At 42.3% G+C, this 27,716-nt stretch overlaps 1 protein-coding gene across 3 annotated transcripts in view; it reads right to left on the reverse strand.

Annotated features, from left to right (window-relative positions):
• Nucleotides 1-27,716, reverse strand: part of TENM2 (teneurin transmembrane protein 2) — a 926,033-nt gene that overhangs the window by 464,609 nt on the left and 433,708 nt on the right. Inside the window, exon 1 of one of the 3 annotated variants that reach the window (XM_045901693.3) lies at nucleotides 14,600-14,738. The exons of the other annotated variants lie outside the window; for them this stretch is intronic. Within the exon in view, the coding sequence (XP_045757649.1) occupies nucleotides 14,600-14,738 (139 nt within the window). Of the gene's footprint in view, nucleotides 1-14,599; nucleotides 14,739-27,716 lie in introns of those variants that run through there. 3 annotated transcript variants of the gene reach the window in all.

The raw sequence follows: 27,716 nt of genomic DNA on the forward strand, positions 1-27,716 counted from the left end.
TGTTTCAACGGTTACCAAGAAAGCAAAGCAAAACAAAACAAAAAACAAAGCAAACATCAAAACAAAACCCCACACCTCTTCGAACATGTAAATCTTCTCCTTTCCCTTTTTTTTCATCTGGTAATTTACTTCTCAGACATACTGGGGTAGCTTTGTTGAGAGCACCCATTGAGGCTGACAGAAAGGATAAAATGGGAGAAAGAAGTGCTCACACAGACAAGGTAAACAGGCACGAATTGGATTATTCCAACATCCTCCGCTGAGGTAGGATTCACAACTAATCTGATTATATGAATATTATGAGCCACTAAGTATCTTTCTGCAGCAATTACCAAGCTTTGGTGCATAAAAAAAGGGCATTTTCTTTAGTGCTGGGCCTATCTATCAAGTGTCTGGCTTCAAAGCAAAAGTTGGAGACACACACAGACAGACAGACTGCAGTGGGCTTATAACGTACCAGTGTTTCTCCTCTCCCCTCTCCTCCCCCTTTCCTTTCCTTTTCTTTTCTGCTCTTCTATTAAAAATCAGGGGATGATTTTTATTCCTTAAATACCTTGAAACCATTTTTAAATATAATAATGTGTTTGCTCCCCTTAAATTCTTTTGGAATCACTACTTGGTATCAGCTGAAAAAGCTATGCCACCCTCTCTCAGCCATGGCATTGCCCAGTGTGACCAAAAACATTCAAGCCCTCATTTCTGTGCCTCCGCCTGAGGTCCAGAGACCTAAGATTTGGGGTAAAGGTGACAATGGCTGTGTCAAAGTTCATCCGTGTTCCCTCTTGAGTCTGCCAGCAGTTGGCTTAGATTCCTTTTGATGCAAACCAAACCAATGTCGGCCTTAAAGAAGAGACTCTACAGAAAGACCACATTGGCAACGGATGACAACACTGAGTCAAAACTCCTTGAAAAATGTAAGGGATGTGTCCTAGAGATGAAGCACAATACGTTGGTCATAAGCTCAGTCTATGGGTCTCAATCTTATACCTGCCACTTCCTAGCTGAGGAATGACATTATTTCACCACTTTAAGCTGGAATGTGCTGAGGCATTGGGAAAACAGTATCCATAGTACCCACTATTGGACTAGAGTTGGTTTGAAAAGTCAAGATGAAACTCCTACCATATCCCAGGTAAACTCATCCCGATCACTTCTTGAGAATGATTTTGGACTTGGCTTTCCCTGGCTTCAGCCACCCAGGACTTCTCTCAGTTGCTCACCTGGCCACATGCCCACTTGTCACACAGCCAAAGGTACCTTGCTTCTCTTGCCTGAGATGTTCTTTCCTAGTCACTAAGCCTTCACCATTCTGTTCAGGTGGCCCTTTCTCAGAGGAAAGCTTCAGGGATTCCCGTGATGACATCACCTCCTCTCTAGTCCCTAAAATGGCAGCTGTGTGAGGCAGGGGCTGTGCCTGTCTTTGGTCATCATTCCATTCCCAGCTAGGGGCTGAGGACTTGAAATATAGTAAGAACTCCATAAATAGTAGTTGCTATCATGATGCTATGGGTTAGGTCTTAAGAGCAGAGGTTGGGAAAAACTCATGTCTGTGCTAAGGGATTGCTAGGCACTAGGAAGGCAAGCAGTGGCATAGTTTTGGTGGCTTTGAATTTTTCAGGTGGACATGATCTCCATCAAATTGTGATTTTAATGAGCAGCACTGTTTGCCACAAAATTCATCAGAATCCAACTGTACACCTGTACTGAGCTGTGATCATTGCCATGCATGCTGGGCTCACTGGCCATTGTCTTGAAAGCCATCCCTCAAGGTGCACCATCCTTGTATTCATAGGCAATAGCCCAGGAATTAGTATTCAAGTTAGATCATCTCTCTGCAAATCCAGTGGCTAAATACATATTTTAATTGAGCCCAGGAGTGTTGACTTGCAGACACAGGGTAGAAAAAAATCACTAGAAAAATGGCAAGTGGAAGCAGCCTTTTACCTTTGAATGGAATGTGATACTTACAAAACATCAATAACAATTTTCTATTGGGGAAAAGCCTGCGGCAAGAATAACCTGCTTAGGTTTTTCAGCTGTAACTCAACAAAAAATTAATGTTTCTTTTTCTTTAGAAAACAAAACTACCGTAGTAAGCCAGGTAAGGTAACTTTAACTGGACGAAATATAATGCAATTAGTTGTCTGTGATGTTAAGATATGGGAATTGTCATTAGCCAGTGAAAAGGCTCCCATTTCCAAAATGATGTTCAGGGGGGTCATAGCAATTAAAACGGACAATATAAATTTAGTAAGAAATAGAATGATCAGAGGGGGTGAGGATATGCCTTTGTTAAACATTGAACTGGTTATGGGCTAAGATTTCTCATCTCATTTGTACAGGGAAACTACTACCCAAATTTATCATGGGCACCAAGCACTCCATAAACTATACATCACTCTGCCTGTTAATTTCACTGTCATATATATATGTTCATGCAAAAATGACTTCAGTGTATAGATCTCTATCTATATAATGCCTTTACATACATTTATTTTCATACATAATGTCTTTCTCATGGCTATATTATTTGTGGTTCACTGATGATAACAGCTAACATCTACTGAGCACTTTTTCTAAGATAGGAACTGTTCCAACAGCTTTTTGTTTTTTAGATTTTTATTTATTTATTTGAGAGAGAGAGAGAGAGAGAGAATGCACATGTGAGCAGGGAGGGGCAGAGGGGGAGGTAAAGGGAGAAAGAATCTGAAGCAGACTGCACTGAGCGTGGAGCCCGGGCATGGGGCTCAATCCCACGACCACGATATCACGACCTAAACCAAAACCAAGAGTCAAATGCTTAACCAACTGAGCCACCCAGGTGCCCCAAGAGCTTACATTTATTATCCTCCTTAATTATCACAAGGACCTCGTGAGATAGGTCTAACTACTGTCTGTCCCCATTTTGTAGATGAGGCCAGTGAGGTTTGGGGAGCTTAAGTAAATCATCTAAGGTCACAGAGCCAGTCAGTGGCTTTGCTGAGATACAACTCAAGCAGTTGGACTGTGGAGTTCTGGACCCAGCCACCACTCTCTACCACATTGTAACCTCATGGTTCAGACAATTTGGCAACATCCCAAACAAACAAAACGACACTCCTGTGGGTTTTGGCGGCTCCACGAGAAGCCCAAATATGGTCCTTCTATAGATCATTAAGTCTTATATGGAGTGTTTGCTCATAACAAACATTTTCTTAATAATTGAGTTATTTTTCAAATTCTAAGGCAGTGGTGTGAGATGCCCCTAAAATTGGGTGGATTTTCAATTTTTAAAAAATAAACCTTATCAACATTCTTAACCTTTCTAGTGGGCTTTCCAACTGCTTGTTTCTGTACCACGTAATTATCACATAAAGAACTACCTACTTATGCGGAAGCAAGAAAGAGAAAACAAAACAAATGGAAAACACAAACATAGGCATGTTTGTTGTTTCATATTGAGGGTTATTTAGCTTGGATAATAAATCATTACAATGAATGTCAACACTGCACAGGGGAAAGGGAATAGTTAGTTGCATATGCTAATGGAAGACGTGCATTACTAATAAGGAAGAGAACGAACAACTCTAGCCACATGCTAGTTATCACTGCAAATCACAAAGACAAGGCATGCTCACACAGAACATATGACTGCTCTATGACAGTGCAAATATTCACACGTCAACAGCAATAGCTCCCATACTTCATCTAAGACTACTGAAGAGTTTAAAAATAAAGCTCTCCCTGTCATGCACCAAGATGTCAAGTTTAAACACATCTGCCAGTCAAAGGGATTTTGCCAGTCTTTACCCCCGTAAGTGTGGTCTAAAGGCTTCAAGTGTATTCTAACTACAAAGAACTGTGATATTATCCATCAATATCCTGTAGCTTTTCCCTTTAATACAGGTCTCAGATCCACAGATCCTCTGCATCCATATTGTCACTAGCCCACCATTGTCTTCATACGGAACTAGAGCAATAAGCTCCTGTCTGCCTTACTGGTCTCTTGCCTCCTTTCTATCTAGCATAAAATAGTGTGAGCTGCCTTTTTTTGTTGCTGTTGTTGTTGTTTCTGTAGCTTTTTTATTGTGGTAAAATAGACAAAACATAAAATAGACACAACATTTCCCATTTTAACCACGAAGTGTACAGTTTGGCAGCACTATGTAAATTCACATTATTGTGTGACCATCACCACCATCCATCTTCAAGAACTCTCTCATTTTTCCCAATGGAAACTCTGTCTCCATTAAACACTAACTCCCCATTCTGCTTCCCCCAGCTCCTGGCAACCATCATTCTACTTTCAGTCTCTAGGAACTTGACTACTCTAGGTACCTTGTAAGAATGGAATCCTCTAATCTTTGTTTTTGCATCTGGCTTATTTCACTTAGCACAAAGGTCTTCCAGGTTCACTGTGTTGAGGCATGTGGCAGAATTTCCATCCTTTTTAAGGCTAAATAATATCCCATTGTGTGTATATATTGCATTTTGCTTATGTATTCATCTGTCAAGGGACAATTGGTTGATTTCCCCCTTTTGGCTATTGTGTATAATGCTGCTAAAACACGGTGTCCAAATATCGGAGTCCCTACTTGCAGTTCTTTTGGGGATATACTCAGAAGGGGAATCACTGGATCAGATGGTCATTCCACATGGAATTTTTTTGAGGAACCACCACCCCGTCTTATCCAGAGCTACGCTGTCTTACGTTCCCATCAGCAATCACAAGGGTGCCAATTTCTCTACAACCTTGCCACACTTTTTTTTTTTTTAATACAGTTTTTAAAGATAGAAACTGAACGCAAAAACTCCCTTTCCCAGCTTCTAACTGCACTTAGGATGAAAGAGTCAACTCCTTAGCATGGCTGCAAGGCCCTAGGTGCTGTGTTCTCTGCCAAAACCTCTAATTCCATTTCCTCCCACTCTGTCTCCTTGTTTTGCACTAGACATGCTTGTCTCCATTTAATTTTTCAAACATGTCGGATTCTTACCCAGGTTAGGATCTTTGCACATACTAATTGCTTCATCTCGAAAACTCTTTCTGCCTCTATTTCCAAGGCTGGCTTGGCCTCATCCTTTCTGTCTCAGCTTAAACACCGTTTCATCACCAAGAGAGCTAATGATTTTCCTCTCCATAATTCCCTCTCTTCTTTTGTTGCTCTTCCCCTACATAGCACTAGGATCAATGTGAAATTACGCTCTTTCTGCTTGGGTATTTTATTGTTCATCTCCATACCTAGGTAGAGATCCTCTGGGAGAAGAGCCCAGATCTTTTTGTTCACTGTTACGTCCCCAGAGTCAAGCAAAGTGCCTGGCACACAATAGGTAGTCAGTGAATGTCCAATTACATTTATGAGTGAATTACAGAAAAATCCAGGCCCACAAACAGAACTCAGTAGCAGGCCCCAGTGATAACCTCACTCAGTTCTGGGAAAAGGTTGGGAGGAACATATCCCATGCAGATATTCATCAGCCCTGGCAACAGGCACTGTGTGTCTTTGGCCTGAAAACCCACACATCTCAATAACAATGGGATCAATTTTGACATTAACACGAATATTACCAAAGCCCAAGAGATACATTAAAATTCACCGAGCTCTGCGGCAGATAATATAAAAGCTCTAACTTGCTCTCTAGAAACAAGAAACTTTCATTTATGGCTTCCCAGCTCTTGCTAATCCTGCCCATTAGGCCAAAATATTGCATTTTACACAGGATGCAAGATCATACAAGAGACCGATGTAATACTCAGGCACAAAACCAGCTGGCAGATTTACCACTGAAATCCCCTCTATTCAGAAGGCACAAATCAGCCTGTGATGCCTTTCTTGACAGATTCCTGCATGTTCCTCATTAGGGATAGATGAAAGAAGACAACCCTGCGTTAGGGGCTCAACTCCACCTCCCTGCATTTGCATACTCAGTCATTTGTAAACGGAAAGAAACACATCCCCACATTTGCCCAGAGGTGACTGTTTATTCAGAAAGGTGACTTCTGACATTGACAATAATGTCAGTTTTCCATCTGCATATTTTAAGGTAATGCATCCTTCCTTTAAGTGCTTTCAGTTCAGCTTCTTGGTTTCCCTCTTTCAATGAGCACAGTGACACCCAGACCTCTAGGTCTCAATTTAAATAACTTTCTGGGAAAAGTGAAAAATGCAGTAATGCTTCTCACCAGCCCAAGGAGAGGCGCTCGGGTTGCTAAAAAGTGAGCACTGATACGATAGTCCTTTCATCTTCCTTAGCCCGCCATACTTGACTAGCTAAGGGCTAAAAGGCTCACTCCAAGCTGTGGATGAATCCTTCTCTAAAATGTGGTTTATCCCTGGAGATCTCTCTGGAACATTTGTGCAGGTAGCTAAGCAGTTCATCAGCATAGCAATTTGGCCAGTCAGCTCCATCCATCAGAGCAGAGAAGTGTGGCTGGTGGAGGGGAGACTCGTGGGAGAGCTCCCCGTGGGCAGGTAGAGAAGGCATATTCATCCAGAGATCATAAATATGCATCTTGGCCCTCATCTTCTCTGCATGAGGGTGATAGAGTGAAGAAGGCAAAGAGGCAATCCTCGTGGCCCATAGGTTCCAAGTTCCACCTAAAAAAGTGCTCTCTTTAGATCTAAGAAGGCAGGCAAATTTGCCACGTGTGACTCGATGGGCTGACAGAAACACAGAGGAAAGAGAGCACACTCTTTCCAGCTTTCAGATCGCAAAGCTCACAAAATCACAGCCAACAGAGGTTTACTTCTTGAGAAGCTACTCCTTGCCAGGTGGAATCTGACAATGAGTAAGACAGTATCTCGCTCCTTGGAGAACTGACAATCTAGACAATTTAAATTAAATTGCTAAATTAATTTAAATAGGATATCAGAAGCTTTGTGGTGGAAAAAACAGATGGTGCCATGAGAGCAGGGAAGAGGAATCTTACTTAACTGTGGATGGCATGGGGCGGGGGTCACTGAAAATTTCCCAGGATAAGTAAAAGTTGGACAGAGACTTGAGAAACAGCAGTCTGCAGGATAAAATCAGGGTGGAAGAAGGGGAAGGACAACTCAGCAGTCCCTCGATTTTAACCACAGTGGTATCTCTTATTTCCTTTTTGCTGGAGCTGGGATGTCAGGTTGAGAATTTTCCAGCATCCTTCCTCTTGGCCGGACTCAATCTAAAGATACCTACGCCAAGAAGCCAAATAAAGAGACACAATTTAGACCATCAGCAAGAGTGGCTTGGAAAGTCTGACTTTCACCGATTAAGAGGCTTCTCCCCAAAGAGAGGCCTGATAACAACATATTGTTTGTCAGTTGTTCATTGGCTTCTTTGCCAGACAAGGATGAGAGAGTTAAAGAGAAGGAAAAGGGGGAGGGAAGCAGTAAATTACTGTTTGTCAAGCTCAAAGTTTGGAGAGTTGACGAAGTCTTAATTAAAGTAAGCAGACAAAGTAAGGAGAAGTTCATCCTACATGGGAGAAAAATTCTAGGTATTAACATAAATGAAAAGTTAGAGGTACCCGCTGTCATTTATCATTTACTCAAGGCACAGGTGGTAACAGAGTTAGTAAACTGCCCCCAAATGTGGTGTTGGCATGACTTTGATCATTAGAAGTTGCTGCTGAGCAACTGAAAGTAAGGTGTTTGTGCCCATGCAAGTCATCTTCCTTCTTCTTGCTTTTCTTCTCCTCCCCATCCCACCAGAAGCATAATAATAACAACACAATCCCCATTCAGCATGCAGTGCCTCACTATCTCAGCTGGTTGCTATGCCTGGGGATACTTGACATTTGCCAATCGCTTGGGAGCTTAAGGCTGCAATTTCAAACTCTAAGCATAAAGAATCGAAGGCGAAGAACAAAATAGCACAGACTTGGGAACCAGGAAGAGCTTGTTGGTAAAAGCTGTGCTTTCTATGGTCTGGGTAGGTAAGAAATAACAACCTACTGGACAGGATAGAACATGAACCAATCTACCTCAAGAAGTACTTTTTTAAAAGAGCCTTTAAAGCCTTCACTGACTTGGACCATATTTTTGTCTAGGCAGTGAGCTTTGCATGGGCTGCCTTTGATGAGAGAATTGGAATACACGCTTTTTGCAACTTTGAGTGCCAATATTTAATAGTGTCGGCCTTGGGGCCACTGTCCTGGTTTCTGGAATCGCTCTGCAAGAAGGCAGCCCAAAGAGAAAGTGTAATCATGGAATTTATAAGCTAGATAATCAGTGATCATTGAAAAGGAATAAAGGGAGGAAGAAAAAAAAAATCTCTGACACTTCCACTGGATTTTTGTAAAGTATTTCTTGTATGGCAGTCATTCTTCAGACCAAAGGACAACAGCTTTTGGAGGGTAAGATGTAGAGTCCTTACAGTAATTCGCCCGGTAGAAATGGTAGGAAGAATTCTGATCGCTGTGCAGCCTCTATGTAAACTTAAATGAAGCACCTTTAGTTGGAGATTTTTAAAACTGGGTCAAAGAAGGGAGAACGGCACCCTGAACGCTGATGCTACTTTATAACAGATTGAATACACTGTGGCAGTAAATCCGTAGAAACCTTTGCCTAAGCACAACAGTGAACCAGCACAGCAAAAGCCTTTCTGATAAACGGAGATCAATAGCAGAAAGTATCTAAAATGGGCTTTTCATCCCTAACCTCCCCATTGCACAGTGACAATAGGAACTCTGCATTTTGGGGCACCCACTTAAGTCATAGGAGGTCCCGTAGAGGAAAAATAAATGGATGCAGGAAAGAGGAGAGGGAGTCCAGCAACTCTCTGGGAAAATGATTGGCCATTATAGACATTACTCATTCTTTTTCATCTTTCATGTAATTTCTTCTGATAAAGAAGTTCTAATGCTATATGCAGATGAAAAAACAGATGCTTAGATGCAGCTAATTTCTTGTGTTTTACTCCCACCTAAGAGTAAAATAAGGGTGTCTGGGGATGTGGCAGGAGGGGATCGTTTTCCTCCTGAAGAGCTCGTCAGATGGTTCAATCATTTGTAGGATATCTTAGATCTGTGTATGCATGTGCACGTGTGTGTGAGCACGACGGAGACACTGAAAATTCGTCACTTTGATTCTCTTCCAGAAAACCATCTGAGAATCCAGAACAATGTGTTCCTCAGGGTAGCCCCAAAGTAGGCAGTCCTTGTGCATCTGCATAATTCTTTCCAGCAGAGGAGTGGGTTCCTGTGACACTCTCACTCCTTGGTACAAGCATATGGAGGATTCTAAGTTGATTAAACTTTTCCAATCAGTGATATTGCTGGATGTGGCCCTTCTGGCACTATCTCTGTGTTTCTGTCTCTGGCCCAATGGCTGTAAGATATTTGTAGGATGCCTCTATAGTGGGGGGGGAGGGTGGAATGGCAAGCCCCCGAGCTTGGAATAGCTCAGGAAGCAAAGTGGGAAAGTCCAGTTTCCTTAGAGGGCCCCTAGGATGGATGCTGATTCTTTGCATTAGGCCATAGGTCCCCTGCTGTGTGGAGAGGAATTGGTGGGGTCGTGTGCCATGCGGTGACTTTAGTCTTGAGTTTTCAGTTTGTTAATAATCTAAAGCTAAAGTTAAATTTTTATCGGTTATAAAGACAAACTTTTCTTTTGCATTGATACCGTGATTTTCATAGAATGCATTTTCAATGAGTTTTCCTCAAGGTGGAGAAACACAGCACTGGGCCTTTTTCTGGAGTTAAGAAATTTCTTGCAGAAAAGTAGGCCCCTAAATTTCTTTGTGACATTTTTTTACTCATTGTGCAAAATACTGGCAGAGAGCCTGCCATGTACCAGGCATCATTCTGGGTCCATGGGATCTATCAGTGAACAAACAGATCAGGTTTCCTGCCCTGGTGGAGCTTATGTGTTAGTGGGCCAAAGAAACAGTAACATAAAGAAGCATTCCATAGCAGGTTAGAAACTCCTAAGTGCCATGAGAAAAACAAAAACAAAAACACAAAGTAAAACAAAAATCCTAACAAGTAAGGGGGTTTTAGAGTGAGGGGGTGATGGGAGAAAGGGTGGTTTTTACTTTTCAACAACATGTTTAGGATAGGGCTCATGGAGAGGGTACATTTTCAAAATGACTTAAAAGAGGTCAAATGGAGTGTAGAAGGAAAGATGCATTCCCTATCTTAGTCGTAGATAGTTCTGGACATTTGTGTTACAGAGGTATTTGCTGGTAACTTTTGGGTGGAGGGGTGGCATTACTGCGTGGAAAGAGCTACAAGAAGCCCCCTGCGCTGGACACTCATTTATTTACACGTGACTGCCATTAATGGCTACCGAAACTCGAATTGGTTGTTGACTCTAGGGGCAATTACCTTCTGGGCCAGACATCGAAATGACAAGACAAGGAAAAGAGAAAACAGGGAGAAAGGAAGCGAGTGGGAGAAGCCTGGGCTGCCTGCATTCAGATATTCACACCAAGGTCTAACTCACAAAGACTATCCAGCACCATGGACATCCTTCTATGTTCCCATGGCCTCCAACAGTGTATTAAATTCTGTCCTTGTCTGACATCAAGTAGTAACAGAGAGTTGTCATTGTCCTGAGCAACAGGAGATGGGATGACTTAATTTCTTTTTCTTTCAGAGGCATGTCACAGGGCTGTATTTAAAGACAGGAGAAAAGCACTAGATCTAGGTAAGAGAAGGCACACTTTACCACACCCTTGGGGAGACAAAGAGTAAAGCCATTGCAGGTAAAAAGGGCCACGTGGAGTTTTAATCAGCAAAGAGTTGTGTGACACTTTCTATGGGAACCAATAGTATAGGACAGTCCAGCTCTGCTGTCCAAACACCCCTGGCTAGTCCCCAGGATAACAAAGCTCGAGTATAACTGATTTCACATCTCTGAATATTTATCAATAATTCAAAAGGAAGAATTAATATATGAAAAACATTTTTTAAAAATAGGAACACAATGCTTTATTTTACACTCTGAAACTGAAGAAATCTGGTCTCTAGGTGGGGGTTCATCAATACTTTTGGAAACTAGCCCCTATGTTATTATTGGTGCATGAACATCCAGGCTCAGGCTGTAATCTCAAGCAACACATTCCATGGTCTCCTCCCAGGTTAGCCAGCCAGGAACCAGACCCCCACCCTGCCGATTCACATCCCTCCCAGGCAGAACAAAAGCTTCCATGCACATCCAGGCTTGTCCATCACAGGGCTGTCTGCATTCCTGTTCTATCTGTCCTCGCATCCCCATGACTCACACCCCCACAAATCTGCACCTTCCCATTTCCTCATCACTCTTCAGGTCTTGGGCACTGATGACTCTGTCCTCAGGAAACTTTATGATGCTGTGCCAGGATCAGGAAAATCTGCAATTTTTTCCATTTACAGAACCAGAGTCCTAATAAATATTTCCATGTATATGGTGGGAGTCCTAACAGATCAAAAATGCTAATAAAAAGGGGCACCTGGGTGGCTCAGTTGGTTAAGCATATGCCTTCGGCTCAGGTCATGATCTAAGGGTCCTGGGATCAAGCCCCGCGTCAGGCTCCCTGCTGCTTCTCCCTCTTCCTCTGCTGCTTCCCCTGCTTGTGCTCTTTCTTTCTCCCTCTCTCTCTAATAAATTTTAAAAAATCTTAAAAAAAAAAAAAAGCTAACATTTATGGAACACTTGCCATGTGGGGGGCATGTATGAACATTTACTTATGAACACTTGTATGTGCTAAGTTCTCTGAGTACACTGGTGTCTTTTTATCTTCACCATAGCCTTTTAGTTATGAAAGGGGATACTGAGACACATAGAGGTTAAGCAACAGTAAGTGGCAGAACCAGAATTTGAACCCAAGACCTTGAACCCGTATTTTTAAGTATTACAGCCTATTGCTACTCACTATGAAAAGCATACTTATAAAAGATGTACTTGTACAAAGTATTAAGCTATCCATAGTAAAAACCTTACAGTAGAAAGACTTAGAGTAGGGCTATGGAGATGGAGAACCAGCTGGACTGTAGTTTTAGCTGGAGTTGTTGCTGGACCAGGCAAGGTCACAGCATGGAAGCAGATGGTACCTAAACTGGGTAATGTGAGGAGAGTTTATTAAGGGTGCTTTTTTAAAAGTTGTGGTCAGGGTTCGGGAAACCAAAAGGGATGGCACAATGCTCCAGGGCTAGCAAAATAGAGAAGTTGTTGCCATTGGTAGCTCTGCAGGGGCAAGGAGAGGGAGTGACTGGAGGAAACCAGAAAGACCTGTCTGGAGAAGGCCACCTGAGAAGGCATGAGTCTCCGGGACAGGCAAATAACCAGCATCTGGCACCAGGACAAGGAGGAAGCTGGTAATAGGTGCCCCAGCCTCCTCTTCCAATGCCCTCTGATCTCCTACGGTTGAGTAAGCCAGTTGGCAGTTAGAGGACAAGGGCACCCATCGATGCAGCCCACATGGTCATTTTTTAGGACAGAGAGCAAGGTCTTAAAGGGTGCAGGGCAACATGAAGGACGAATAGGAAATATGTAACAATGGCATTCTCATGATAAACTGGGACAATTCTCAACCTTCCTGGGACTCAATTTCTCATCATTATGAGACAATTGGACCACACGTAATTTACACTGCCTTCCAGCTCTTACATTTCAAGGTTTTATGAATACACCCTCCACCGAGGTTTTCCAAATAACTTGAAAAAATAATGACTACAACAGAGCCCCCATGATGCAAACTCTAGTCATATTGTGCATCCCTTCTGCCCATGTGTTTTGATGAAAGCGTGAAGGTAGACCATGACTGAGGTGGGAGGGCATTTATCTTCTTTAGAAAGTAACCAGAACATTGCTAAGTGATCTTAAAAAAAAAAAAAAAAAGGCTGGAGAATATGAAAACTGTCTTGGCAAAGGAACTGATGTAACAGAAAATCCCTTGATCTCTTTCTGATGCAGAAAGAAAGGTACAGAAGAAAGTATTGCCAAGCATACTAGGTGAACCTGGAAAGAGGTGCTTCACATGCTTTCATGGGAGTCTGTGTCATCACGGTTGAAGCCCATGACTGTGTTCTCATCAAGAACCAATGGACACATGTGGTTGGGCACTGAATGTGAATGTTGGGACGGAAGGCCTTGGTCGGGGTAGGGGGGATTGGGAAGAGAGGATTGTACTCTCCTGAATCATTTGAGGCTTATCTAAGTAGCCTTTGAAGTTTGCTTCTAGGTTCTTGATAGTTCTCAAGGTCTCTGGTTGATCCTTGAGGGAGCACTAAGGTTGTCTGTTGTCTGAAGTGACAGCGTCACAGGCTCCTCAGCTTCTGGAGACACACTTGCTTGTTCTCAAAGGCTGAGGTAATTGATGTGTGATAATTTAAAGGATGTTGGAATCTTCCCCCTGCCTCCTCCATCCCTACTACTCAAGTAAATCAAAGTGGAACTGCACCATTATAGAATCACCCCTTTGTTTTGACTTGACTCACAAGAGGTTTACTGATGGTTTTCTTCTTAAATGAGAGGAAACTCGCGTCGTCTCAAGAGCCCTAAATCTCAGGGGCCAAGGATGTATACATGTGTTGTAGAAAGGCGGGGTATGCTCATTTTGAACTTGTTCTACTTCAAAACTGTTCCTGCCATGGCCTGAAGAATAAAAAGGAAGGAGGCAAAAAAATAGGAAAATGGCAAATATATACACGTGTATAGTAAACGATATGCAAGTAGGAGCCTATTCTCATGTGGTTGTGTCTAGGCCACTTGCAGGTCAGCTGCACAAGAAAACAAAAGCTTGAGACATGGAGTGGGTTGAAATACCAACATGTTCACTTACTAGTTGATGACCTTGCATGAGTACTTTGCCATTGGTTTCCTCACTTAAAAAATGGACCTCATGAAAATATTACACCTATCACACAGGCTCGATGTGATAAAATGAGATCAATTCAAATACTTAAGATAATAGAAGTAAAAGCACTTCATAAAACATAAGTTACCCTAAAATGCAAGGGATTATTATTACTCCATTTAAATTGATGTGACAGCAGCATGCCCTTTGAAGGCAAATGGTGCACCTGAAGATTTGTCAACAAACCCAGCCACCTGCAGCAAAGACACCAGGAGTTTCTTAGAAATCTGTTCAGCATACTAAATATCAGATCTAGGTCACAGGAATAAGCCACATTTTGAAGTTCAATTAATAGAATGAATCATTTCTCCACCCTTCATTTTGCCTATTTTTAAAAACATCTTAACAGAGCCACAATCAAGGGTAAAACCGATCAGTGCACGGAGAACTACCACAAATAGGTCTCTGAAGGGTGAAAAAATGTGACAGATGTACAGAGAGTAACTTGAAAGAGTATTTCAGCAACAGACACAAGACGCTTGACTTAACAGATGTTTACAGTTAATAAATCCCACTTTATAACTATTTTCACAGAATATTTTTCTGGTGAAATACCTGGCAGCCATCATGAAGGTAGCAGAAAAATACTTCAGATCGACAGCCTGCTAGGAAGTCGAAATTACACTCAGTGACAAGGATTCACAGCTACTCGGGGCGCTGCGGAGCAAAACCAGGGTCACTGCCAAGTCCCCCACCTCTTCCTGGCTACTCATTGAAAGGTCCAAGTAAATGCTCCACCTACTCTGTCAATTAGGAAAGGTCCTCGTCAATCCCCAGTTGCATGCACCTCGGTCATCCTTACCCAGAGACTCCATCACAACCTTCCCATGGACAAAACTCACAGGCTGAGGCGAGGTGCTGGCGAGTCTCCATGAGAGGCGGCCTGGCTGGCGTTCAGTTGTGCCGGCCACATTGATGACCAAGAGAGGCTGGCTCACCATGGGCACAGGCTGGGAAAGGAAAGCTCTTCCTTTTGTGTTCCCCTCTAACTACAGAAAATCACCAGCAGTCCCAGCCCGACACAGCTGAGGCCTTCTCCAGCTGCGAAGGAAGAACTGCACCAGATTTTCTCTCCCTTCCCTGTAGACACACTCAGCATGAGGTTCCTGAGGAATTAGTTGCGGGAGGACGCCTCCCCCGCTGGCAGCCAAATGCCAACCGCACGTCCTGCCCATGTAATGTGTCTGACATTTCTGCATTGCTCTGGCTTAACATTGTTTGACACAGACTTCTTGAAATACCTCTTTAAAAGGTTTGTGCATACGTGCATGTGTTGTAGGTGTGTATGATTTCTATTGTTTCACAGCATCGTGGCATGTATTTGTTATTATTATTATTCTAAATTATTCTCTTAGTTGCTGACACATCGCTGCTTTGGTATTTCCACTTAGGCAGAAGTAATTGGTTTCAGAAGGCTGAAAACCCTTATTTGAAACCATGTGCACATTCTTGTTGATGGATGCCATAAAATGTTCAAATATCATCTTCCCTCAAGTAAAACAAGCGTTAAAATCCAGAAGGACGGGGTGTGATTGACAGCATGGTATACTTACATTTTAACTACCTGTTGTCAAATTATTTTAAAGCACCTGTATATGAAATGGGGTCAGCCCTCCTTCTTGGTCAGTTACCTTTAGGTAGATCTTATCATGTTGGAAAGGGATTCTCTTTCCCTGTCCTGGAAAGCACTTTCCATTTCTCATTGTGTTTCCTAATGGGCAAAGGGCTGATGGAGTCAAGATCTCTCTCCAACATTCACACAAGGTGCTATTTCTGATGGAGAAGAGAACAAACAGCGATCCATCATGTTTGGAAGAAAGATCTAGTTGTATCCCCTCTACTCAGAAAGCAGAGTTTTTCTTGCAATGTTTTTGGATATTTTTCATGATTTTATTTTTAAAGATGTCACAGCATGGCTGCTGAAATGCACTACACAGATGACATCAGTATCTCAGACAAAAAAAAATTCTCCCAAGAGACAATGATCCCCAATGCCAGATGGTGTAGGGAAGGCAACTGGATGCCTGTGCATAGCTACAGCAGAATGACCAAGTAGGCATGTGTGTAGGAACTGTGTGCGTGTTTTGTACCACCACTCATCTGCCTAGGAGAGGCACCACAAAATGCACTACCATTGGTGGAATCTTCAAAGACCACCCTGGAAACTCAGGGCAGAAATCCATCCAGAGCATCTCTATGTGATGCCTACAGGCAATATAGCAGCACAGTTAAGCCTGCAGAGTCTATAACTGGACCGAGTGGGTTCAAATCCCAGCTTTGTCAGTTACTCATTGGGTGATTTTAGGCAAGTGCCTTAACCATACAGTGCTTTGGTTTCTTTTTCTGTGCTATGGGAATGATAATAGAGTCGACCTCAAAGGATTGTTTTGAATAGTGAGGTAATACATGCAAAAACACCTCCATCATTGCTTTTGCTATCATTACAAGTCAGTCTTTTCCTGATTACTCCACACACAAGGGAGACTAGATCCCATTCCATTCTTGGTTAGATACTATTGTCTGAAGTTTCATCTCTACACTGAGCACAAATTAAGCTCCCTGCAATTTCAATCGATTTACCCCAGGTCTATCAGGGAAGGCAGAGCCAGGAAAGTCTCATTTCTCTTCTGCTGATAGTTCTTCACAATATTTGAGACAGCGGTAATATGTCCTTAAGTCTGGTAAAGACCAAGCCAAGCTAGTTTTAAACAACTTTTCCTCATATGGCAATGGTCACATTTTTCTTCATCTTTATCACCTTTCTTTGCTTCATATTTGTCAGCGTCCTTAAGTTGCATCATCTCAAATGGAACGGAATTTTCTGGCTATGTTCTAAGAATGCAAGCTTATAAGAAACTATTTCTTAGGCCAGATAATGCCATTTCCTCAATCTTAGAAGCAATCAGGACTTTCAAAATTTATAGTCAAATAGCCAGCCTTCATTCGCTTGGCTCAAAATATGTTTTTCAAATAGAGCTCCAAAGGAGGTTTTTTTTTTTTTTTTTTCTCCCCCCTGACATCAGTATGAAGGAGACACTCTCTTGTGTATAGACTCATATAACTAAATACTTGTCAGTGTTCTGAGGCTAAAGAACCTTCTGAAAAATCAGTTCACAGCTCTCCAGGATGGAAATCGACATCTGGAACTAAGTTTGCAAAGCACCTGGGTGATCAGTCAGCCTAACTATTTTATTTTTCCAAAGACACCCAGCTTCAATGACTTCCCCAAGCTCACAAAAAGATGGAGCTGAGAGTCGAACCAATATGAAATCATGGGCCAATCCTTGCCTAACACCTCTCTACGTGGCCAACGAGCATTTTCTTTCTCATGATGTCAGTATAACCCAGCCTATTTCTCTTCAAAAGAGATTCACCAAGGGAGCTCAATAGCTTTTCCATCACAGTCAATCAGAGCAGTTGATGGGTCATCCTATTGAAATTGAGCCATATGTAGGTGTGGACAGTGGTAAAGGCTTACAGGTGTGTTTCAGAACGGTGTTTCAAGAAGAGGCCCCAAGAGCTATAGGAGAACCATGCGTAAGTCTTTCTAATTGCAATCCATTCCAGATTTCTCAGGGTAAAGGCATCATGTCTTTGTTCATTTGCACAGACATTAGTGTGGGCCTCTGCATCCCAGCTGTTGACTCAGCAGCAGTATGTTCTCTAAAAAGAGAAGCTTTATCTCTAAGCCCTTGCCGATTATACTGACAGATGACCTGGAGCAAGAAATGGGGATTTCACTTATTCCTTCCTAAAAGGAAATTAATAAAAAACTGCTTTCTACCTTGCCTGACAAAGATAATGTGAACCTGAATATAACATTTGTGCATTTGTGGCTTTAAAGAAACAAAACCAGAAAAGGTAGAAGTGCTATTTTTTAAATATTTTCTTATCCTGAAAGCAATTGTAACTAAAAAAGAACAAGAAACAGGCAAAAACCAAACACAGACAAATCTCAGGTCACTTGAGACTTTGGATCCTGCTCAGCATCTAAGAAGATATTTCCCTGATTCTGCTAAAAATGACCTCTTCCTCTTCTCACTTGATCTTGCTGAATTCTATGACACTTCACATACTATACTGTAATAGTTCTGTGTACGTATGTCCACTCCCTTATAAGATTGTAAGCTTCTGAGGGACAAGGACAAATCATCATATTGTTTTCTGCCATCATGGCATCTTGCCCAATTCGACAACTTCCTGTTGGTTCTCTCAGTAGCATTCTTGGTCCTCTAATCCTTCATCTGCATGGCAGGCAGAAATGATCTTTCAAAAACAAATCTGATCATTATATCCTCTTTTTAAAAATCCTTCACTGACTTCCATTTTTCTGAGGATAGATTTTATACCCATTTCAGATGGTCCAGGAACCCTTGTAGGATCTGTTCCATGCCCACTTCTCACCATGTTTCACTCCTCTCTCCTGCTCCTTCCTTCTGCCCCAGCAACCCTGTCCTTCTTCTAGTTCCTGGAACCCACGATTTTCCCTCCCAGTCCACACATACAACTTCTCTCCCTTCCTCCCCCAACCCCTTCCTCTGATTACCTTCTATAAATCAGTTCACTTCTTTAGGGAAGCCTTTCCTCATATCATATTCAAGTCAAGTTTCCCTGATGTTACGTGCTATTATCCTGTCCTATAAATTTTCTCCAAGACCCTGTGAAGGCATATTTCCTCAAACACTAATGAAATAGGACATAATTGTATCAGAAAATATTATATCTCAAGTTCTCAGAAACCTTCTAAGGAGCTATACCATCAAAGGAGGAATTGTATCTCCCTCCTGAAAACAAAGTATCAGTGCAGACATGTTCTGGGGTGGGGGGAGGGAGTTAGAATCTACCATAATGTTTAATCAGCTACCCCCATCATTTTTACTTAAAAAACAAAACAAAACCAAACCAAACCAGGCTGTTTAAGAAGTTTAATATTTTAAGAAGCTCCCAAAGGTCTTGAGAGAGAATCAAAGTGTAGTTGTATTACTATGTTATAGTATGTTTTCAACAAAAGCGAAAATGAACTTTTGGGACTTCATCAAGATAAAAAGCTTCTGCACAGCAAAGAAAACAGTCAACAAAACAAAGAGGCAACCCATGGAATGGGAGAAGATATTTGCAAATGACAATACAGATAAAGGGCTGATATCTAAGATCTATAAAGAACTTCTCAAACTTAACACCCAAAAAACAAATAATCAAGTCAAAAAAATGGGCAGAAGACATGAACAGACACTTCTCCAAAGAAGACACACAAATAGCTAACAGAATAATAGAATGTTCATTATCATTAGCCATCAGGGAAATTCAAATCAAAACCACATTGAGATACCACCTTACACCAGTTAGAATGGCAAAAATTGACAAGGCAAGAAACAACAAATGTTGGAGAGGTTGTGGAGAAAGGGGAACCCTCTTACACTGTTGGTGGGAAGGCGAGTTGGTACAGCCACTTTGGAAAATAGTGTGGACGTTCCTCAAAAAGTTAAAAATAGAGCTATCTATGACCCAGCAATTGCACTACTGGGCATTTACCCCAAAGATACAGATGTAGTGAAAAGAAGGGCCACATGCACCCCAGTGTTCATATCAGCAATGTCCACAATAGCCAAACTATGGAAAGAGCTGAGATTCCCTTCAACAGATGAATGGATAAAGAAGATGTGGTCCATTTATACAATGGAATATTACTCAGCCATCAAAAGGATGAATACCCAACTTTTGCATCAACATGGATGGAACTGGAAAAGATTATGCTAAGTGAAAGAAGTCAAGCAGAGAAAGTCAATTATCATATGGTTTCACTTATTTGTGGAACATAAGGAATAGCATGGAGGACATTAGGAGAAGGAAGGGAAAAATGGGGGGACTCAGGTCTTATTTATCACTTTATTTCCATTAGTTCTTAGTGTAATGCCTTCTATGGTGTTTGTCCTAAATAGTGTTGTTTTCACTTTTGTCTCAGTTTCTCTAGTGTTCCAGTAAAAGTGATATTCAATTATTCCAATCGATATGTAAAATCAAGATCATTGGCTCCTTTTAAAAAATGAAGAAGCACAAACATGTGAATTGTTCTTTTTTAAATGAAAATCCAACAGTCTTTACAGATTGAACTTTCTTTAAACATCAACACCTTGAATGTAGGCCAGTGAAACTTAGTGGAATTATAAAAGCTTTTCAACACATATCATAAAATAATTTAACCTCAGTGTGGGGTAGGGGGAATTTTACATACCCTTTTTATGAGAGAAGAGAATTAAAAAAAAAAAACAGGAGACAGACCAGTGGGAATTATTTTTTGTTAATGATGACAGTCAATCGGAAGGAAAATGAACAACTAATTTTTCAGTAGGAAGTAGTATAGGATAGCATTTTCAAAAATCCAGTTTGATAAGTTGTGAAGAGTATGAAAGGTAAAACTAGGCTTTCATCCTAGAAATATTTAAGTAAAAATGATCACATAATTAAAGCTTTCTGACAACTGGAAAGTACCAAGAATTAGAGAAGCTTCATAAAGAATTGTAGAAAGGACTGAAAATATACAGAAAGGAGCTGAAATAAAGGTAGTACCTCACTTAAGATTATAAAAAGCAGAGACAAGGACAGGAACACACACACATAATTAAACGAAATTTCAGAACCGGGATTACCTGTTGTTTTGTTAATTCATGAATAATTGAAAATAAAGGTCATAGGATACTGTTGACATTGAAGGCCAAATCGATGGCAAGTGACCAAAAAGCAAATCAGCTTTAGTCCCCTCAGATGAAAAGAAGGGTATTTTTCTTACCCCACAGGGAAGTCATCCCCAGGCTCCCATGATCAAATGACTCAGAAAAGGCCCAATTGATGTTACTAAAATTTGGCAAAAGTATTCACATTTCAGCTGGGTATAAGCTTGAGGTATTACAGCCCAGAGGCATATCTGTAAGAAAGTTCTAGGAGAACATAAATAGATTCTTAGAATAGAAATGGCTCTTTCAGCGTAGGTTAATGGAAGATATGTTATCACTAAGTTGGGCAGGGAAAATGGAGAATTGATATATTAGGCTACCCAGGCTTGATAGAGAAATTGCCAATCTTTACGGAAGATTTGCAAAATATTTAAAAAAGACACAGAAGGAAGGGCTTTACGTTTTTAATTGTATCTTTCTTTCCATCTCTCCTGCCAGCCTCATATTCTAAGCCACTGGGATAGATCAGCTGCCCCCTGCTAATGCTTCCTCTACACAGTGGCTTGAGGGGTTGTATTCTGACTTTTTTTTTTTTTTTTTAAAGATTTTATTTATTTATTTGATAGAGAAAGACACAGCGAGAGAGGGAACACAAGCAGGGGGAGTGGGAGAGGGAGAAGCAGACTCCCTGCCGAGCAGGGAGCCCGATGCAGGACTCGATCCCGGGACTCCAGGATCATGACCTGAGCCGAAGGCAGTCGCTTAACCAACTGAGCCACCCAGGAGCCCCTGTATTCTGACTTTTTGTTTTCCTTGGTTAGGTTTTGTTTTGATGCAGATCTGGGCATGAGACCACTACCTCCTGCCCCTGACAGATGTGTCAAAGTCCTCCAGACATCCTCTTTTTTCATAGCTCTTTCCACAACTTCTGATGATTTCTGTATTTGTTCATGATCCACTGTCTCGGTCGGCTTTGGCTGCCATAATACCCTACACTGGGTGGCTTCCATAACCAACACTGAATCCTCAGTTCTGGAGGCTAGAAGTCTGAGGTCAAGGTGCCAGCATGGCTGTGTTCTAAGGAAGATGTAGATGGAACACCTCCTCACTGTGTCCTCATGCGGTCAGGAGAGTGTGGAGGTCTGGTCTCGGGGCACTAATCCCATCATGGGCTCTCCATGCTCATTACCTCATCCAAACCTAATGACCTCCCAAAGACCTCACCTCCAAATACCATCACATCGGGGATCAGGGCTTCAGCATATGGATTTCAGGGGACAAAAACATTCAGCACAGAGCATTCATCTTATCCCCAAGAGCGTGAGCTCTAGGAGGCTGGGGAACTCTCTTTTGCTCCCTATTGAGGCTGCATGACTTGCACTTTGTACCTGGAACACTGTTGGTGCTTCATGAAGATTTATGAGATGTGTGTATGTATTTCTGGAGAAAACTAAATTACCCAGTTACCACCTGGAAAACATGAAAAATAAACTGCCTTAACTGATGTTAACATCTTTATGTTTCCACAGACTATCTTCTTGGTAGCTCCTTAATCGTGTAGAGGCCGGCTCTCTATATTAGTAATTTAGCTCCACAGTGTCCACATAACTCAAAAAGGAAATAGGCAGGTGCCATGTGCATTGTAAGTGGTCCGGGTATTAGCACATGTTTTTAAATACGCAAAGCTCTCAGGACATTTGTAGCCGGTGCTACGTTATTTAGACACGTGTGTGTGTGTGTGTGTGTGTGTGTGTCTTGTCTTTCCATTGTACTGCCCTCAGGGGACCATGGTTGTTTGCATCCTTACAGTACCTACCCCGGTGCTAAGCATAAAACAGATAATTAATACATTTGCACTGACCTATGTATCAATGTGAAAATTGGGTCGCAAGTGACTTCTGGGGCTGCTGTAATTTAGAAGAGAATATCTCTACATGAAAGAATCCTAGGGCAGATTAGCAAACCTCAAATCCATTTAAAGTGGACATACTGGGGACTTTTGTTATGGCTGGAGCGGGGAGGGCAATGGAGCACAAAAGCCTGCTTTTCTGTTAGTGAGACTACCTGGCATAGGGCAAAGACCCTGGGCTTGAATGTTGGCCCCAGAAACATTTCTTCAAATGAGTTGTTTCTTCAAAAGCCTTGTTTTTCCAATTAAAATTCCAGTCTCAACAGTTGTAAAGTCTCAAAATAATGCGTTGAAAGGGATTAGCATAATTTGGGAGGGCATGTTAGCACCTATTAGGTGGCAGTTAAGAACTTAGAAACATATGTCCATGCGAAGAAAGTTATGTGAATGTTCCTAAGATCGTAATAACCCCAAACTGGAAAAAATCCAGACATCCATCACTTGGTAGATAAAGTAAATGTGGTATATCCATGTCAATGGAGTACTCTTCAGCAATAAAAAGGAATGAATTACTGATCCATGTACAAAATGGATGAACTTTAAAATCATACTACATATTATCTAATTCCACTGGTAAGAAATGCCCAGAAAAGGTACGCTTCTAGAGATAAAAAGTAGATTGATCAGTGGTCGCTTAGAGCTGGGAGTGGGGCAGAGATTAAGAGCAAAGGGACAGTAGGGCACTTCTGGATGATGGAAATGTTCTAAACGTGGAGGATGTTGATGGACGTAGAACTCCATGTATTTAATGAAAAGTCAGGCTGTAGACTTTTCATGGATGATTTCTATGGTATGTGAGTTATATCTCAATGAAGTTTTTTTTTAAGGTCTATTAGAATGCTGAGGGAAACTGAGGAAGTAAGCAACCGCAACACAGGCCCCTGCCTACCCCCCCCCTGCAACACACATGTACGCATATGCGCGTGCGCACACACACACACACACACACAAACTTTGAATGGGGAGAAGAGTCTCAGGCTTAAGATGGAACTCTGCACAGAAGTGGACATGGAGGTGGTGGCTTCACTGGGCAGAATGGTGGCAGAGCCGGCCTCCTCTGAGACTCTGGGGCAATACCCTGATGCCTTCACAGAGCTGGCCACAAGCCAGGATCACTGGGGATGGCTCCTGCAGCCGATGCCCATGGAAGTGCTGGCCTGGGGACTGTCGTCTCCCTGAGTGGGAGCCAGAGACCTGCTGGAATGGGAAATTGGGGTACTTCACATTCCTGCTCTCTAGCCTTGCTTTCCAATCTCATCTCACTGTAATTATTAACCAATGGCAGGCAGCTCATGTGAGAAGTATTTGTGGGGCTTGCTGTCCTGATGAGGATCTTTACAGGGCTTGCTGGCTCTTTCCTGTCTAGAAAGGTTATTCAAAGAGAGACAGGTGACGTTGACACTGGTGCCCAGTGTCACCCAGAGACAAAAAGGTACCTGGAAGACCATCAGTCAGCCACAAACACACTAGTTCCAATAACAGGGGAATAATTGACATATTAAAATCTATAGGTCCTAGGAGGCTACTAAACCCATCACATTTTTCTAAAGAGATAGAGAAAGCACGGTGCCCACAATACATCAATTAAAACCTGCCATTTCCCCAAAGCTGTCAGCTGCAGAGCGGCTGCCAGAAGTCCCCCTTCTCCAAGGGCGTCTTGAAAATGAGCACCTGGGGCAGCCAGAGCTATTAATAGGTGGAGGGAATGATAGAAAATGTCACAATGCACCTTTCCAAATAAAAAGGTATCCAGACTTCTCGGGGAGGGAAGTAGGAGAGGAAAACGGCCCAAAGTACTTAAATTATTGCATCTTCTTTTTCTGTCCCTCGTATTACAAGGGAGAGCTTGTCACTTCCAAGGTGTCTGGCCTCTCTCGCTGCTGGAGAGCTGGAGTGTCTCAGAGCTTGCTCATGGCTAGCAGGGTCGTCTTGCTTCATTCTTTTCAGAAAAGGGGACAGAGAGGCATTTCTTCTGACCCAACCAGGAGAGCTAAGAGGTAGACGGTGTTGACTATTGCTAAGGTACAGCAAGGAGGAAAGATGGAGCCCAATACCTCAGCCGGAGAAGGAAGCAACAGACCCCTTGGGACCCTCAATTCTCAGGAACGTCACAGATATACTCAGAATCCCCAACTACACTTCTGGATTGATTCCAAAATAATGTCCGTGAATTTCTTTTCAGCATGATGCTTCCCACTAGGACTGACTAAACACATTCTAGGTCCGGAGACAGGAAGTTTCAGTTCCTGCTGTTTTCTAGAACGTAACCTTGAAATTCAAAAGCTAGGTGAGCCTGGGCAAGTCACCGAAGTGCTTTAGACATCACTTCTTCCAAGATATTCCAACATAATGATTATTCAAGCTCCCCTCTAGTTTTAAAATTCCTAGCTTGTATCAGTGAGGTAAGAATTTTGCCCCTGGAACAGACTCAAGAATGCTCTCAATGAGGGGTAAGGTCAGCCGTCATGGCTTCAGGAGAGGCTGATTAAAACATCCACTTTTTCTTTTTCTTTTTTTTAATAGCAAAGGTTGTTCTATTTTCCTCCAACCCAACTATCAAGCTTATTGTTGCTCTAATTTAACTTTATTACTCTTTTGTCTTGTCAATAAGAACATAATAGTGTCCTAAAAGAAAATGACAGCTTTTTTTCTTTCTCTTTGAGGTTTATTTCAAACAATTTTCTTTCTCCTTAATGAGGCTGATCCCTGTTTGCAGTTGCATATTGTGTTCTCTTAATGGGAAGGTTTCAAACACAGAGGAGAAAAAGAAAAGCCTGCTTTCTTTTACTTATTTTTTGCTGGCCTTTTTGTCAGTTCAGATAGTTACCTTACACACCATTTATGAATCACAGTCTGTGCAACACAGTGCATTTTGAGGACGGTGCCTCTTCCTTGTCTTATTAAACAAAGTCTTGCCCAGCCAGTCAATGTGCTCACACTGCCTTGCTTTCTGAGGCCCTGGGTCTCCAGGTTTTCTTCTGCAAGTGGTAGGGGCCCAGCAGCTTTAAAGCTTTTTGATCACGTTTCATGTAAGGAGACATGAAACATTAACTGGCATATTGGAACTACCACTGAGACACCATTAGTCAACAATTATTGGACTTTAAAACTCTGGTCTCAGCTATCCCCCCAGTAAGCATACACCCAGGCCCCGTACTGAAAGAGAAAAGCGACCATGCGTGCAGTTTGTGTTTTTTCCTTCAGTGTTGAGATGAGCTCAAGGATATGGATTGCTAATGATTTGGTGGCTCAGAATGCGTGTCCTATTCTGACGAGCCACACGGCAAATGTGGATGAGCAGGAGAACAAAGGTACTCAAATCTGCCAGCATGACTCTCTTTACCTTACTTCCTCTTTTCCCCTTTCTTACAAAGGTCCCTGGAGAAAACCTCCGTTTTCAGTCCCCAGGTCCCTGGAGAAAACCTCCGTTTTCAGTCCCCACCTGCACTGGAAATTTTATTTGGGCTCTGGTAGTCGCTGCTAACACACTAGCCACGTGGACACACCTCGCAAACCCAAGTGGAAGTGTGCTGGGTAGAGCGCCTTCGAAGTCAGGGAGTCATTTTTATATGACTAGCTTTCTGACTTTAAAAAAAAAAAAAAAGTTCCCTGGCTTAAAGTTTTATTTGACAGAGAGTGACACAGCGAGAGAGGGAACACAAGCAGGGGGAGGGGGAGAGGGAGAAGCAAGCTCCCCGCTGAGCAGGGAGCCCAACGTGGGGCTCAATCCCAGGACCCTGGGACCATGACCTGAGCTGAAGGCAGACGCTTAACCATCTGAGCCACCCAGATGCCCCTCATTTTCTTTTCAATACTATGAAATAGTTGGGCCAAATAATTTTTAAGGTTTCATCCAAATCTAAATTCTATGCCAGGTATTATAGGAACAAGAACAGTTTAAAGGCACAGTCAAGCGAATACCTTAGCTGAGAAAGAATTCTTAGAGAAACATAGGAATAAATTAGAGTGATAGATTACTAGAGAAGTTTCAAAAGCTCAGCATAAGAAAACTCTAGATCCCCAGTGGAGTTAGTTCAGGTTCCTGAAGAGGCGGGAGAACAATTGATTGCTGTTTCGGATGATGAGTTTGGCAACAATATGCAAGATATGGCTCAGACATTGTTGCTGAAGAAAGGGGAGCTCCACGTGAAGAGGGCCTGGCCCCAGAGAGTGGCACTCCTTCACTTTTTTCTCATCCAATTAAAACACAAAAGGGAAACTACATTCCAGGGGGACCCGAGGGGGGGGGTCCTGTTTGTTTATAGGCTCAGCACAGTTGCTAGGAATAATTTTAGGTGCTAAATGAATACATGACTGTTTAATTTAAAGTAACACAACACCTTTCTGATCTATTGAGAATGAGGGACAAGAGATGGCGAAGTGTCAATGAGATCTGGTTTCTTTTTCTTCTGGGGAGATGAGAAGATGGGCAGTGAGAGGCAATGCGAAGGTAGTTGAGAAGGTAAATGGAGCTGCTGGGCCAGAAGTAAGGATAATGTTTTCAGTAGGTTGAATCTGAGGTGATAGAACCTAGAGAGGAGAGAAGATGCTGTGATCAGGTGGCAGGCCTCACTGGGCGTTCCCTGTATGGCCGGGCTGTCGGAAACAGGTTGGCCACCTCTCAGAAACGGGTCACGATTGGCCACTTCTGAAGAACTACAAACTTCAGTGCTAACCCCTCAAGGAACAAGGCAATTTCTTCAGATTCCCTTTTACAGACCGTTAATGTGTTTTCCTCTCCAGTCCATCCTTCCTTACACTCCTCTTCTAAATCTATTCATTCAACAAATACTTGTTGAGTATCTCATCTGTGACAGGTACAGGTAAAGAAGCTGGAGGGAAAAAAAAAAAAGAGGCCATGACAGCAAATCCTAACATACATGGCTCTTACCTTTGATAGTAAGAAAGTTAAGAAGAAAGTAGAATATGACAATGAAAAAGAGAGGGACAGGGTGGAGATGGTGACATGATTGCACCTGGGGTGGCCAGGGACGATTTCTTCAAGGAGGGAAGCTCATGTTGAGCTTCTCAGATTGCTGAGGATGATGCACCACAGCCACTGGGAAGGAGTGTGCCAGAAAGAAGAAACAGATGCCAAGGTTTTGAGATGGGAAAGAGCTTGGCACATCTGCAGGGTCTAAAGGAGGTTGTGTGGCTGGGGCCCAGAGGGTGGGGGAGGTGAAGGAGGTGAAGGGGGTTGATGAGGTCAGAGTGTGGCGGTGGAAGGAGACATCATCAAGAGGGAATTAAGAAACAGGTTAGGGATGCTTTTTCTCACTAGGAGAAAAATCAAGATTGTGCTTTTTTTCTCCAAGATTAAGGATAAGGACACAGAATCA

Source organism: Mirounga angustirostris, unplaced genomic scaffold (assembly GCF_029215605.1).
Source record: "Mirounga angustirostris isolate CCGP_5_RB_7025 unplaced genomic scaffold, mMirAng1.0.hap1 SCAF_7, whole genome shotgun sequence".
Taxonomy (NCBI): domain Eukaryota; kingdom Metazoa; phylum Chordata; class Mammalia; order Carnivora; family Phocidae; genus Mirounga; species Mirounga angustirostris.